This window comes from Ochotona princeps, chromosome 14 (genome assembly GCF_030435755.1).
Source record: "Ochotona princeps isolate mOchPri1 chromosome 14, mOchPri1.hap1, whole genome shotgun sequence".
In the NCBI taxonomy this organism is placed as follows: Eukaryota; Metazoa; Chordata; class Mammalia; order Lagomorpha; family Ochotonidae; genus Ochotona; species Ochotona princeps.
In genome coordinates, this window is record NC_080845.1 from 17571550 (window position 1) to 17585411 (window position 13862).

The window sequence follows — 13862 nt, forward strand, 5'->3', positions numbered from 1 at the left end:
GGTTTCATGCATGCTGTATGGCCTGCTTCCATCACCCCAGTTTGATTTCTGTATCAGATTCAGCTTTGCACACATGCATTCCTTGTCTGCCACCGGAATCCCAGAGCTTGACCAGGACGGAGGGGCTCACCTATCTCTTCTTTGATGATCCGCTGGGCTATCCGGTCAATGGTTCCCAGTTTGAGAGCAAATGTATCCAAGTACTCGCCGATGGCTGCAAACTCCAGAGGCCGACTCCTCAGCTTGTAGCCCCCAGTGACGTGCTTGACGGACTCGCCCACTCGGGTCAGCAGGGCCATGCCTTGCTTCTTGTAGGCATTCAGGTCCTAAGGATGACCCAGGAATGACTCAAGGCACTCAATCACCCACAGCCTGGATCTGGTCAACCAACTCCTCACAACAGCTCCCGTGTGGGCATGGAAACCCTAGAAGACCAGGAACTGAGTTCCCACCTGACCCACAGTGTGTGCTGACCATCATCCTTGTTCCTCCTGCAAAGCTGGACTCCAACGTTTCCATCAAGCTCACTCACCTGAGCACAATTTGTCCTTCAAACACAGCAGTGGTTCCAAAATAATTTTTAGAACCTATGATTTTTTTTTTAAATCTCCTTTACCCATACAAATATAATATGTGATCTCTAGGAACAAAATTAAGGAGCCAGGTTTTTGAAATGTGCTCCATTCACTTACAGACACATACACAGATCCACACATCCCGCTCTCAGTCAATAAGATCCACACAAGCAAAGCAGCCAGTGGTTGGCAGCTCGTGAATGACAATTCAGCTGCCACCTGAAAAGGCAACCCCAAATCAGTGCAGTGTTTCAAGTACCAGTTACGTTTTTTCCAGTTCAGCTCCCTGCTAATGTGCATGCAAAAGCAGCACAAGATGGCCCGAGTATCTGGGCTCCTGACATCTATGCAGAAAGCCTAGATGGAGTTCCAGGTTTTTGGCTTTGGCCTGGCCCAAGCCCAGTCTTGACCTTGCAGTCATTTGGGGTGTGGACAACCACACAGATGATCTCTTTCTCTGTTACTCTGCCTTTCAATAAAGTAACACAAATCCTTTTGAAAAAAGAAAGGAAGACAGAAAGAGAAAGAAGGAGGGAAAGGGGAAGGAAAAAATTCAAGAAAAAAAAAACTCCAACTATGGTACATTAGTAAATAACTCTGAATTTCTTTCAGGTTAATCAAAACAGAATATATGTTGAGCCTCCTACCTACCCTCAGGACAGACAGACTGCTCATTCCCAGCTCCTTGGGGGTGAGGATGGGAGGGTGGGGACACTACAGGCAACTATAGCTTTCCAGGGACTGGGTTCTGATGTGAGAATAAAGCAGAGAATGAGGGATTCGGGGTTACTGTAGCTGCCCCATTGGACACAGGCTCGGGTTTGGGTCGCCACCAGCACAGGCAGCAGAGACTCCCTAACGATGTCACTCCTCCATGCAGTCAAGGCTCTTGATTATGTTCTGGTTCCTACCCAAAGCTAGCCCTACCCCTACTCCTGGCTGTCTCTTCAACTTCTAACTCTCTAGCCTGAAAAAAACCGCAGGGCTCAACCACCTGAAAGGTGACAGCCACGTTTCAATATCCACTCTTGTCTCTCGCCTTCCCTTCACAGTCACCCTCCCTGGGAGGACATCCGCAGCCTTCCACGTGTCCTTTGTCATTCCCAAAAACATCCTTGGATGCCCCAGGCCTTCCTAAAACCATCACTGAAGCTCCCAAGTCCTGTGACTGCTTCTGTAGGTGGGGTGTGCTACGGAGCAGGGCTAGGTTCAGATGGGCACCCTGGGCTGCACAGTATTATCTGCTACGTTCAGGCAGAACCTTGGAGAGTGTTCCCAGGGACACCAAGGCAGAGCACACAGATAGAACGAGATCAGCAGAACAATATTAGTTGAGAAGGGAGCGGAGGGGTGGGGACGGAGGACAATGGGAGCTGGTACTGGAAGGACAGAGTTCAGGTTTGCAAGAAGAAAAAGTTCTGGAGTGGGGCCACACACGCAACTTGAACATGCTTTAACACCACTGAACGGGACACTCAGAGGCAGTTAAGATGGCAGATTGTATATCATGTGTATTTTACCACAGTTAGCAATCTAAAAAAAGAGAAAAAATCTAGCTATTAAGTGCATTTAGTTCAGGAGCAAATACTGCAGTAGGCTAGAATTTGTTCTGCTTAAACCCATCTCTTTCATATTACTCATATTTAATTGGATTTTGATTAAGACACTGAAAGACTTCTATGTTTTTTTAAAAATAATGTTCATGCCACTTGGCCCAGAGCTATATAAATCAATCCATCACTTTTTTACATACACACACACACCCCTTTCTACTTCTTACTTTTGGAAGGGCAGGGACACAGAGACATTTAGAAAGAAAGAGCATGCTCTCATTAACTGCTTCACATCCTATATGCCAGGACTGGAAATTCAGTTGCATGTCTCCCACGTGACATGCATCCCAGCACCTTGAGCCCTCCCTGCGGCCCCCTGAGGTTTGTGTTAGCAGGAAGCTTAAATCAGGACCGCGTCAAGAACTGAACCCAGGCAAGACCTGAACACAGCTGCCCCCAATCAGCCTCTCAGCCAAGAAGCCAAATGCCCACCCACCTAATTCTCCCGGGAAATTCCTCATGTAAATTTAAAATGGGATTTGTTGAGAAAGGCAAAGATTTTTGTACACACATGTCCCTAGTGCCACACTATGGGAAAAGGAGGCAGGTCCAGGACTAGCCCAAATCTCCACGGTCTGTTTGAGTTCAGGACACATCATGACACTAGAGTCTCTTACCCAGATGCCAGCAAGAACCAACACATCACCCTGGGGACAGGACACACTGACAGAGCAATTGGAGAATCCCAAGAAATACATCCCTGGAACCAAAATGATCTTTGCTGGCCTTAAGAAGAACGAAAGCGCGGGCTTGACAGCTTATATCAAAAAAAAAAATTTTTTTAAGCTACTAATAAGGGCCCAGTACAAAAGCGTAGCAGTTAAAGTCCTCGCCTTGAATGTGCCAGGACCCCATATGGGCACCGGTTCTAATCCTGGCAGCCGTTCTTCCCATCCAGCTCCCTGCCTGTGGCCTGGGAAAGCAGTTGAGGACAGTCCAAGGCCTTGGGACCCTGCACCCACGTGGGAGACCTGGAAGAAGCTCCTGGCTTCGGATTGGCTGAGCAGCAGCTGCTGCGGCCACTTGGGGAGTGAATCATCGAACAGAAGGTATTTCTCTCTGTCTCTCCTCCTATCTGCCTTTCCAATAAAAATAAATACATCTTTGTTTAAAAAGCTATTAATGAGTAACAGGTGGGCACCATCTTATTTATTACATAACAAAAATGTCTCATGACTTTTTTATGTGCACCATAATTTAATATGTCTCATATCCCAGAAATCAGATCATGAACATAGGTGACAGAATATTTTTATTCAACATTCCTGATTTTAAGTAAGAGTGCCTTCTGTGGGTTAACAAATATGCTTGGGTTTGTTAAAATTTTGGTAGTAATTCCAGTTCAGCAGATGTTTTCCCTAAAGCTATGAGGGGACTTACCAATAATGTTCAACTTTCTACAGAAATGGTAAATGCCATCTGAAAACGTGTTAGAAGCACGTATACATTTAAATGCTGGGAAAATCTTGTCACTATCGCAGACCCCAGCAAGACTCACTTGTGTTTCTGTTTGCACTTTATCTGCTAAGAGCAAGAGCTGAAGATAGGTAGAACCATGTACCTCCTACTTCAGGCCTTACCCTGATCTAATCAGGATCTCCTGTATCTGAACTGCGCCTCTCACGTCTTCAAAGACACTTCCGTGGTTTATGCATACCAAGTTAAGACTACCTCACACCTTTCACACTTCACAGGTGATTTTTAAAGTCAAGCGGTTTCAAAGTTAGTCTGCCCAGAATAACAAGTTCAACTCCACTTTTGAATCTTTTGTGACTTTGATCTAAGTTATAATTTACGAATGTCTATAAATGGCTATTTGGAAACATAAAATTGAGAAACTACACATCCATGTTTTAGCAACAGCGTTTGGGCCAATTCATTAGAAGGACCAAGTCAGACGAGCTAGACCGCAGGCACAACATTTCTAAATGATGTGACCACAAGACCTCATGAACAAAATTGCAAAAGAAAAAAGCATACAAATTCAACCTGTGTTTGAAAAGGCCTCTAGGAGAAACAGACAGGGAATTGGGATGTCACCGACAATGCTAAATGCCAACCGAGGGTTAAAAAAATCCAACAAAAGACTGCCCACGTGAGTTTCTACTGAGCAGAGGCCCCAACGCTCTCTGGAGCATTTAACACCTTCCAATGTTCCCTGCAAACTTTCTCAACTTTGTAATTCTGAAAAGGCAAACAAGGAAGCATGCAGACTGGATACCCTTGCCCTCCTGAGACGTCCTGTGTCTGGCTGAATACGGGAATATGACACCTGAAGCTAAGTGGTTGGAGACAATGATCAAAGGCCTCCTACCCGGATGTTCTGGCCAGTTCCGCCATTGGTAAGAGTTAGGGAACAGCCACACAGAATATGAATGCATAGGAGTTGACAAACTCATGGCAAATGCTTGGAACACGCTTACCTGACAAGTCAAGGTCAGTCTGATACAGGGCAAAGTGAGACCTCGGGAGCCACAAAGGCTCAAGTACAAATCCCAGCGATGCCTCTTGAGTAGGCACCACCCTCCAAACTCTATTTCCCTCTGTCCAAATCAAAAAGGGTTCTCGCTAGTGTGCCTTCTCTCCCTCCTGGCTCTGCACCGAAGCTGTGACAAGTGTCTCAGGAACCTCTGTGCTTCTGACAAGTGAAACAGTCTCACTTCCTCTGCTCGTTGCCAACTGGTTGGCTGTGAAAGAGGATGCCTGAGGTGGTGGAGGGGAGTCTCCAGAAACCTACCATGCAAATGTGCAAGTGCACCCTGAGTTGTGAAGCAATCTGCCACAACTGCCGATCAGGCTGGGTGTGAAGGCAGCTAGGGAGGGATCAGGCTGGTCTCCGTGCCAGAGCTCCTGGGAACGAGCATCTAGCGAAGGAATATGCACGAGCCCATCCTTACCTTCGCTGTCAGGAAGACGTTAAAGTGCTCATTGAAAGAGAGCACGGGGTGATCCGTAATTCTTTTCAGGAACTTATCCAACGCTTTTCTTCTGGTCTCCACAAACTCCTCGGAGAAGCGATCCACGACGCCTTTCACCACAAACTTCTCAGGAAGTGGCTATGGAGGCAGGAAGGCAAACACCGAGAGTGACTGATGAGATGGTACGAGGAAAAACAGCCAGGCTGGCGAAGCATCCCATCAGCCATCTGGACAAGAGTAGTGCTCCTTAACTGAACAGACTGTTCGGTAGGAGTTAACAGAGATACTAAGAAAAAAGACATGGAACGAACTACAATTACTTCGCCAGTTTTATGACATAAGAAATAAAATACTACAGTATACTCCCTGAAACATAGAAAAGGGAATATTTATCCAGGAAATGCAGTAGTTCTAGTTGCACTGTTTTATCTAGCTCCACAGTAATTTATCAAATATTTGATTAAAAAGTCTTCCTCGACCCAACGCGATAGCCTAGCAGCTAAAAGTCCTCGCCTTGTACGCATCAGGATCCCATCTGGGTGCTGGTTCTAATCCCAACAGCTCTGCTTCACATCCAGCTCCCTGCTTGACGCTTGGGAAAGCAGTCAAGAAAAGCCCAAAGCCTTGGAACGCTGCACCCACGGGGGAGACCCAGAAACAGCTCCTGGCTCCTGGCTCCTGACTCCTGACTCCTGGCTTGGATCAGTCATTGCAGCCTCTTGGGGAGTAAGCCATCAGACGGAAGATTTTCCTCTCTGTCTCTCCTCCTATCTTTATCTGCCTTTCCAATAAAAATAAATATAACCTTTAAAAGGAAAAAAAGTCTTCCTTTTCAGGAGAGAGAGAGAGAGAGAGAGAGAGAGAGAGAAGGAGAGTATTTCTCAAGTATAATTTGTAAATATTTGCGTTACAAAATGTTAAAAAAGAGGGGTTGAGTGTTTGGTACAGTGGTTTAATCTGCCGCTTTCAATACCAGCATCCCCTATAGGTGCTGGTTCCCATTCCAGAGGCTCCACTTCTGATCCGGTTCCCTGCCAGTATGCCTGGGAAGGTAGCAGAGAATGGCCCAAGTACGTGGGCCCTTGCACCCGCTTCGGCCTGGCACAGCCCCCATAACTGTGAGCATTTGGGGAGCCAACCAGCAGATGCAAGAGTAGCCTTCAGGGTAGAGCTTCCATTCTCTAGGTCAAAATCTTTTAAGAAATAATCTGGAATATCACAGCAGGCTCACTAGGCTGGTTGTTTTAAAAGTAAAAAATATAAGAAGGGAATCCCACTGCCTATCGCTACCCTGGGAGAAGGGAAGAATCCCAAGGAAGTCACTGCAAGTCAAGGAATGCCATCTCTATGTTAAAGTTATCCTCCAAAAAAATCCTGCTTATCAATCATTACAATAATCCACTAAACACATGAAGGTTTAATCTTGGCATATTGCTATTTTTATAGCACTGGACACTTTGGCAAAGCACTTGTGCATATATTATATGCCATAATAATTTATAACAGTGTTTAATAATCTGTGAAATAAAACTATTCCTTGGGGTGGGCATTGTAAGTGCAACTGCTTTTTGGAAAGCTCACAGCCCATATCCTGGTTTTGGAGTGCTAGTTCGAGTTCCAGCTGAGTTCGAGTTCCAGCTGCTCCCTTTGGAATCCGGTTTCCTGCTAATGCACTCTGGGAGGCAGCAGATCGGCTCAAGCACTTGTGCCCTGATACCCCTCTGGGAGATGTGGATGGAGTTCCAAACCCCTGGCTTCAGCCTGACCCAGCCCTTGCTGTTACAGGTACTTAGGAATGAACCAATGAATAGAAGATTTCTCTCTTTCTCAGACCCTCTGTCACTGTTTTCAAGTAAGTACATAAATCTTTCCTGAAAAGAGCGTATTTTCTGTGACTGTTATTGGAAAGCTGATGTTTCTGAACAGGAAACCTGAACAAAGATCTCAACTGCTGAAGCTGCAATGTCCAAATTCCTCTTTTTTTTTTTTTTGCATTTGAACTGCTGTTTTTATGAACCTCAGCAAGTATTATCTAGTGCACACGTACATGTGTCAGAAATCTGTTTTTCCTATGTTTTGAAAAAGATGAATATAAAACACCATTTCTGGGAAAACAGTGCTAAAAGAAAAATGAGTCTCAAGATTAAAAGTTTTGTCAAAAAATAATCAGCAAGCTAGTTTAAGTATTTGAAAGTTCAACCAATATTTCACTCTTTATTAATTTACCAACTGCACTTAAAACCAAGCATCTATGTTTGAGATAATATATTTTAAATTTGTATCACAAGCAAAGGCTAAATGCTCCAGTGAATAGAGTTCAGCAAACAAAAAGTAACATGACTAGGTCAACAAGAAAACAGTCAAGGCCTATAAACAAGAATCAAATGAAAAGATGTTCAGGGCCCGGCGCCATGGCCTAGCAGCTAAAGCACTCGCCCTGAATGTGCCGTGATCCCATATGGGCACCGGTTCTAATCCGGCAGCTCCACTTCCCATCCAGCTCCCTGCTTGTGGCCTGGGAAAGCAGAAAAGGATGGCCCAAAGCCTTGGGAGTCTGCACCCACGTGGGAGACCTGGAATAACTTCCTGGCTCCTGGCTCCGGATTGGCACAGCACCAGCCACTGCAGTCACTTGGGGAGTGAATCAGACAGAAGATCTTCCTCTCTGTCTCTCCTCCTCTCTATATATCTGACTTTGCAATAAAAATAAATAAATCTTTAAAAAAGGAAAAGATGTTCAAATTCACTCAAATTTGGGCCCAGCGGCGTGGCCTAGTGGCTAAAGTCCTCGCCTTGAAAGCCCCAGGATTCCATATGGGCGCCGGTTCTAATCCCGGCAGCTCCACTTCCCATCCAGCTCCCTGCTTGTGGCCTGGGAAAGCAGTTGAGGACGGCCCAATGCATTGGGACCCTGCACCCGCGTGGGAGACCCGGAAGAGGTTCCAGGTTCCCGGCTTTGGATCAGCGTGCATCGGCCCGTTGCGGCTCACTTGGGGAGTAAATCATCGGATGGAAGATCTTCCTCTCTGTCTCTCCTCTCCTCTGTGTATATCTGGCTGTAATAAAATGAATAAATGAATAAAAAAATGAATAAAAAAAAAATTCACTCAAATTTAAAAATATTCACACATCATTAAAATTAAGTCCAATTTGTCTGATAAAAATTTAAAACAAAGTTGAACACTGAGTAAATTTGACACAGGCATTTTTAATGTTTTTTATTTTTTTATAAAAAGATTTTATTATCCTACATGTATAGGAGAACATGTGGTATCTGTGTTCAGCTTACTTTATTCAACATGAAGTCCTCCAGTACAATCAGTCTGATACAAATAACAGAATTTCATTCTTTCTCACAGCTAACTAATATTCACTTTCTTTATCCACTGATCTGGTGGTGGACATCTTGAGTGATTCCATATTTTGATTACTGTGACTAGTTCCACTATGAACATGGTGGCACAGGTACCATTTTGATACAATGTGTTCATGTCTTTTATTTTACAGTTTAATCAACTAAAGGAACCATAAAAATTAAATCAGAGTTTTTACAGATTATTTCCTAACAAGTAAAGATGCCACCTGCAATGCCAGCATCTCAAATGGGCGCCGGTTACAATCCACGCTGCTCCACTCCTGACCCAGCTCCTGTTAATGTGTCTGGGACAGCAGCAAAGACAGCCCAAATCCTAGGGCCCCGGCACCGATGTGGGAGACCTAGAAGAAGCTACCAGTTCCTGGCTTCGGCCTGGTCCAGCTCTAGCCATGGCGGTCGTCTCGGGAATGAAGTAGTGCATGGAAGATTTCTCTTTTTCTCTGTCTCTCCCTTTCTTTCTGTAACTCTGTCCTTCAAATAAATACATCTTTGGAAAGAAAAAGATGTGTGAAATAGAAAAGTTTTAAATACAAACTATATGGGAAGGTGGGGAGAGAGATGAGAACCTATCTAATCAGATACTGAAACGTGCTGTCGAGTGATGACAGTTCAAATGACAATGGTTAAAGATGTCATTGAACAGAAAGGCTCGGATGCTGCCCAGGAACGCCTGAGTCTAACACCCACCAAAGAGGGATACATGAATTACGATACCAGTAATGGATTTGTCTGGAGTGGCTCTGAAATAATGCATATGCCATCTGAAAAAAGAAAATCTTTATATCACAGTAAGGTCTAGAATTAAAATTAAAAATGGAGGCATAACATAATAGAAGAAAATACAAGAATAGGTTCTTTACCACTTAGGTTTAAAGACAGGTGTCAGGAGCAGGTGTGTAGGCCAGCAGTTTAGACGCCAGTTCTATTCCCAAGCTCCAACCTCCAGTTAACACAGACCCACACAGGCAGCACAGGTAACTCACGTGTGGGAGGCCTGTGCTGCAGCCCCGCTCCCAGCTTCGGGCCCGGAGCAAATCCAGCTGTTTACGGCATTTGGGAAAGGGACCAGCAACAGGAGCCTGTTTCCACTCTCCCCCTCCCTCCCAAATACACAGATAAATTAATGTTCAATGGGGAGAAAGGATTTAAAGCCAGAAATCATAAAGGAAAGATGAATTTGAAGGACAGAAAAAAAATGGCTTTATTATTAATGGACCCAAGTCTAAAACCAATGACATTTCAAGAAAAAAAAAATGCATTTCCAATTGAGTTAGCACTAACAGAAAAACAAAACAGAGAAATCAAGAAGTAATTCATTAAACAAATGTCAATATCCAAAAAGCCATGGGAAGACATTCAGTCCACTAGCATTCAAAGGAATGAAAACTTAATGTCTAAAAATGAACACAAAATAGATTAACTATCTAATTGAAGCAGTGAAAACTATAAAATACTTAGAAAAGGACACAGGTGCAGATACTGAATTGGGCAGTGATTTTTACTATGGCTCCAAAAGTACAAGAAGCTGGAGAAAACAAAAAACTGAACTTCATCAGGATTCTGAAAATCTGTGTACTTCAAAAGATACCATAAAAATAAATAAATCTTTAAAAAAAAAAAAAAAAAAAAGAGACCGGGCCCGCTGGCTAAAATCCTTGCCTTGAACGCCCAGGAACCCATATGGGTGCCAGTTCTAATCCTGGCGGCTCCAATTCCCATTTAGCTCCATGCTTGTGGCCTGGGAAAGCAATTAAGGATGGCCCAAAGCTTTGGGACCCTGCACCCGTGTGGGAGACCTGGAAGAGGTTATTGGCTCTTGGCTTTGGATCAGCACAGCACCGGCTGTTGCGCTCACTTGGGGGGTGAATTATCAGATGGAAGATCTTCCTCTCTCTCTTTCCTCTTCTCTGTATATGTGACTTTGTAATAAAAAAAAAAAATCTTAAAGAAAAAGATACCATCAAGAAAGCAGAGAGGCAACCAACCAAACCAACCTACTGAATGGGAGAACATGTTTTGCAAATCATATAGTTAGTAAGGGCCTTATATCTAGGCACATAAAGAACTATTATAATTCAATAATAAAAAGACAACTCATTTTTGAACATGGGCAGTAGAGAGACAGAGTTCCCATTCACTCCGCAGATACCTGCAGTGGAGAGGGACGGACTGGACCGAAGCCAGGAACAGGTCTTCCTCGAGGATGACAAGAGCCCAGTGACCTTAGTTACCCCCTCTGCCTTCCAGGGTCTGCATTAGCAAGAAGCTGGAGTGAGGAGCCCGAGCTGGGTACCAAACTCAGGCCCCCTACGGTGGAATGTGGGCATCTTCTCTGGCATCTTCATTACCAGGCTAAAAGCGCACCCCACAGACCAATATCTAAAGAGTCAAATGATCTGAATAGACCTGGGGGTCTTCAAAAACCATGAAAAACGGGAATTACGAAAAAGCTTTGCATTTGTTTTTCTGCATAAAAATAAACACATTTAACTTGTTCTAACACATATGAACAGGAGCTAGTTTGCGGCATGAAAGATGACACACTAGTGTGAAAAGTGTCCTCCCCATCAGAGCAACTTGAACTGCGCTAAAACTTAAGCAACAACAAATATCAAACTGATGGCAAAGCTTGGTTGGAAAGATGCTGGACCACCCCCTCAAATCAGCAGTTTATAAATAACTTGTTTATTGATCAGTAACTTGTTCTAAAAGGGGACAAGATGGAGACCGGCATTTGGCACAGCTATTAAGCTGCCACCTTTCATATCAGAGTGCCTGATTCAAGTTTAGGCTCCTCTATTTATTTCTTTTTCATTATTATTGTTTCATTTTACGACACAGTTCCATAGGCTCTAGGATTTCCCTTAGCCCCTCTCCAAGCCCTCCCCCCATATTGATTTCCTCTATATTATTACAGTAATATAGTTCATAAACAGTCATAATTCCATCATTGTGGGCATGGACCATGCAGAGAGTCCAGCATCTTACTGTCAAAATAAATTTAACAGTTTCATTGGGAGCCATCTTTGATCTGAAAGTAGAGATGGCAAAATATCCTCACATCTAGATATGATAGTCTCCAATAAACAGTTACTATACCTCCCATTAAATGAAAAGCCACAATACTAAGTCAACAACATGGAAAAAATGGAAATTTACAACATGATGAAGCTAACTAACATGCTACTAACATGTGTTAGAAAATGCAAGTTCTTAACCAAATCCTGTAACTACTTCATTGACATCTCAATTTTAGTTTATACATAACTGACTGCTGTAAACCGTAAAATGGTTGTAGGGTACTGTTCAGCTGTCTTGCGTTTTTTTTTTCATATTTATATTTAGCAGCTTATACTATTCAAGTGAGATTTTACAGAACTTTGTGAATTGTAGGATAATCCAAACAGGCTTATAACTCTAATCAGCCATATATTAATGATTGAAGGCTCCTCTATTTCTGACCCAGCTTCCTGTTAACACACCCCCTGGGAGGCAGCAAAGAACAGCTCAAGCACTTGGGTCCCTGCTACCCACATGGGAGACATGAACTGAGTTCAAGGTTCCCAGCTTGACCGGTACAGGCATTTGAGGAGTAAAACACCGGATAGATGTTTTCTTTGTCTTATAAATTAAAAAATTCAATAAATAAAAATCCACAATGTTTTTAGAAAATATTAGAGAAAATATATTAGAAAATAATGGAAAAAAATAATAGAAAAATATTTTAGAAAGGCCGAGGTGATGTGACGATGAAGCCTGCAATGAGCAACTGCATTCTTGGCAGGAAACACTGATCTCGTTTTTGCCCTGAGAGAGGATGATGGACAGTTAACAGCAGCAACAACAGCCAACACCAGGGACATCTCTGATGGTTCAGCTATCACAGTTCCAACGAAACGAACTCTTTGCTTGGCAGGTGTCCGAACCCTGTGCTCAGACCAGCTGCAGACAAGTTCAGAGCTGCCGATACAGTTTCCGTAAGTAAGTGGGAAGCAGCTCCTGAAGCATCTGGAACAGTCTTACCAGTGTAGTTCCAAAGACGAAGCATGACCAAAATAAGGGCTACTGGGAGGCCGAGGATATCCCATCAAGGACAAGGGCAGCCAGTCAAGACCAAGACTGACAGGTGTTTCAGGGGATGTTCAAGGAATGTTTCTTTTCCAAAAAATAAAAATAAAAATTAAATTTCTGGCCAAACAACGATGACTTCTGCTTACTGAGAAAGTGTTTTGACAAAGTCAGCAGTGAAATACCCAGAAAAGCAGCATGGGAGACTCCCTTCCTACCAGCACAACGTTCCTGCTCCTTCCTCCCAGCACATAAGGGCACTGATGGAAAAGCTGCAGTGAGAAATCACGAGACATCCACTTGCAGGCCCAACTGGCCTCCTTCCACTTCTACTTCCAGATCCTAAAACAGAAAATCATTAAAGGGCACCCCCATTTTCTTCTGTGAATTCATGTAAAAACTACTGATGTGGTGTAATTCCTAGGACCTTTAGAGTGTTTTTCAGGATGGATTTAAAAACAGCTGATATTTTGCTTAGAAAAAGTAACTTTAATTTGATGGGGTGAATGCTAAGAAACAACGATTACATGTGTCTCTTTGAATTCTATTTCTCCATGAACCATGTGAGGGTCCCTCCTATTTCTCCAGGGAAGACATTCAAACAAGTGTCCAAAAGACAAAAGGAAAAACGCTAGACCATGAGATGTGAGTTAACACCACAATGGGATGCCGCTCCACACCCACCAGGAGGCTGTCCTCCAGAACACAGATACTAACTGGGATGAACCAAAATTGTGGAGACACTGGAATTTCCACGTGCTGCAGAACACTGCAGTTATGCTGGGAAGCAGGCAGTGCCTCCAAGCATTGCACTGAGGGACAGATGACTTAGCAATACGACGCCTAGGTGTATGTGTCCAAGAAAAATGAGAGCACGTGTTGCAGAAAAACTTGTACACGGATGGTCACAGCCACATGACTCTGAAGAGCCAAGGATTGAGACAAGCAGTGTCTGCCGAGGGTGCCTACATGGTCCAAATCTCACCCATCCAAGCAGCAGGACATGACACAGGGCAAGAAGCACTGACACAGGCTAGCACGTGGAGGGAACACCTGCCCGTTCACCAGGCCTCCATCTGAACCAAGCTTCCAGGGCAGGGGCGCCTTGTCTGTCCCATAACCCCTTACCTCCCCCCTCTGTTTCTCTGTGAGGTCATCCACCAGAGCCAGGAGAAAGAGTCACATGAGGTCAATGCTTAAAAACAGAGACATCGCCTAGCAAAGCTGCTATAAAATGATTTCATATGGGAAATGGGGAGTTTGATTCTGGCTTGACTTTCATATTTAAAGCAGAGATGCTCTCCTGTATTAA

General features: G+C 43.9%; 1 protein-coding gene across 1 annotated transcript in view; it reads right to left on the reverse strand.

Moving 5' to 3' along the window:
- Positions 1-13862, reverse strand: part of SNX30 (sorting nexin family member 30) — a 96821-nt gene that overhangs the window by 27885 nt on the left and 55074 nt on the right. The window contains exons 4-5 of the mRNA XM_004580903.4: positions 5086-5244; positions 131-326 (exon numbers count right to left, since the gene is read on the reverse strand). Of these exons, the coding sequence (XP_004580960.1) occupies positions 131-326; positions 5086-5244 (355 nt within the window). The remainder of the gene's footprint in view (positions 1-130; positions 327-5085; positions 5245-13862) is intronic.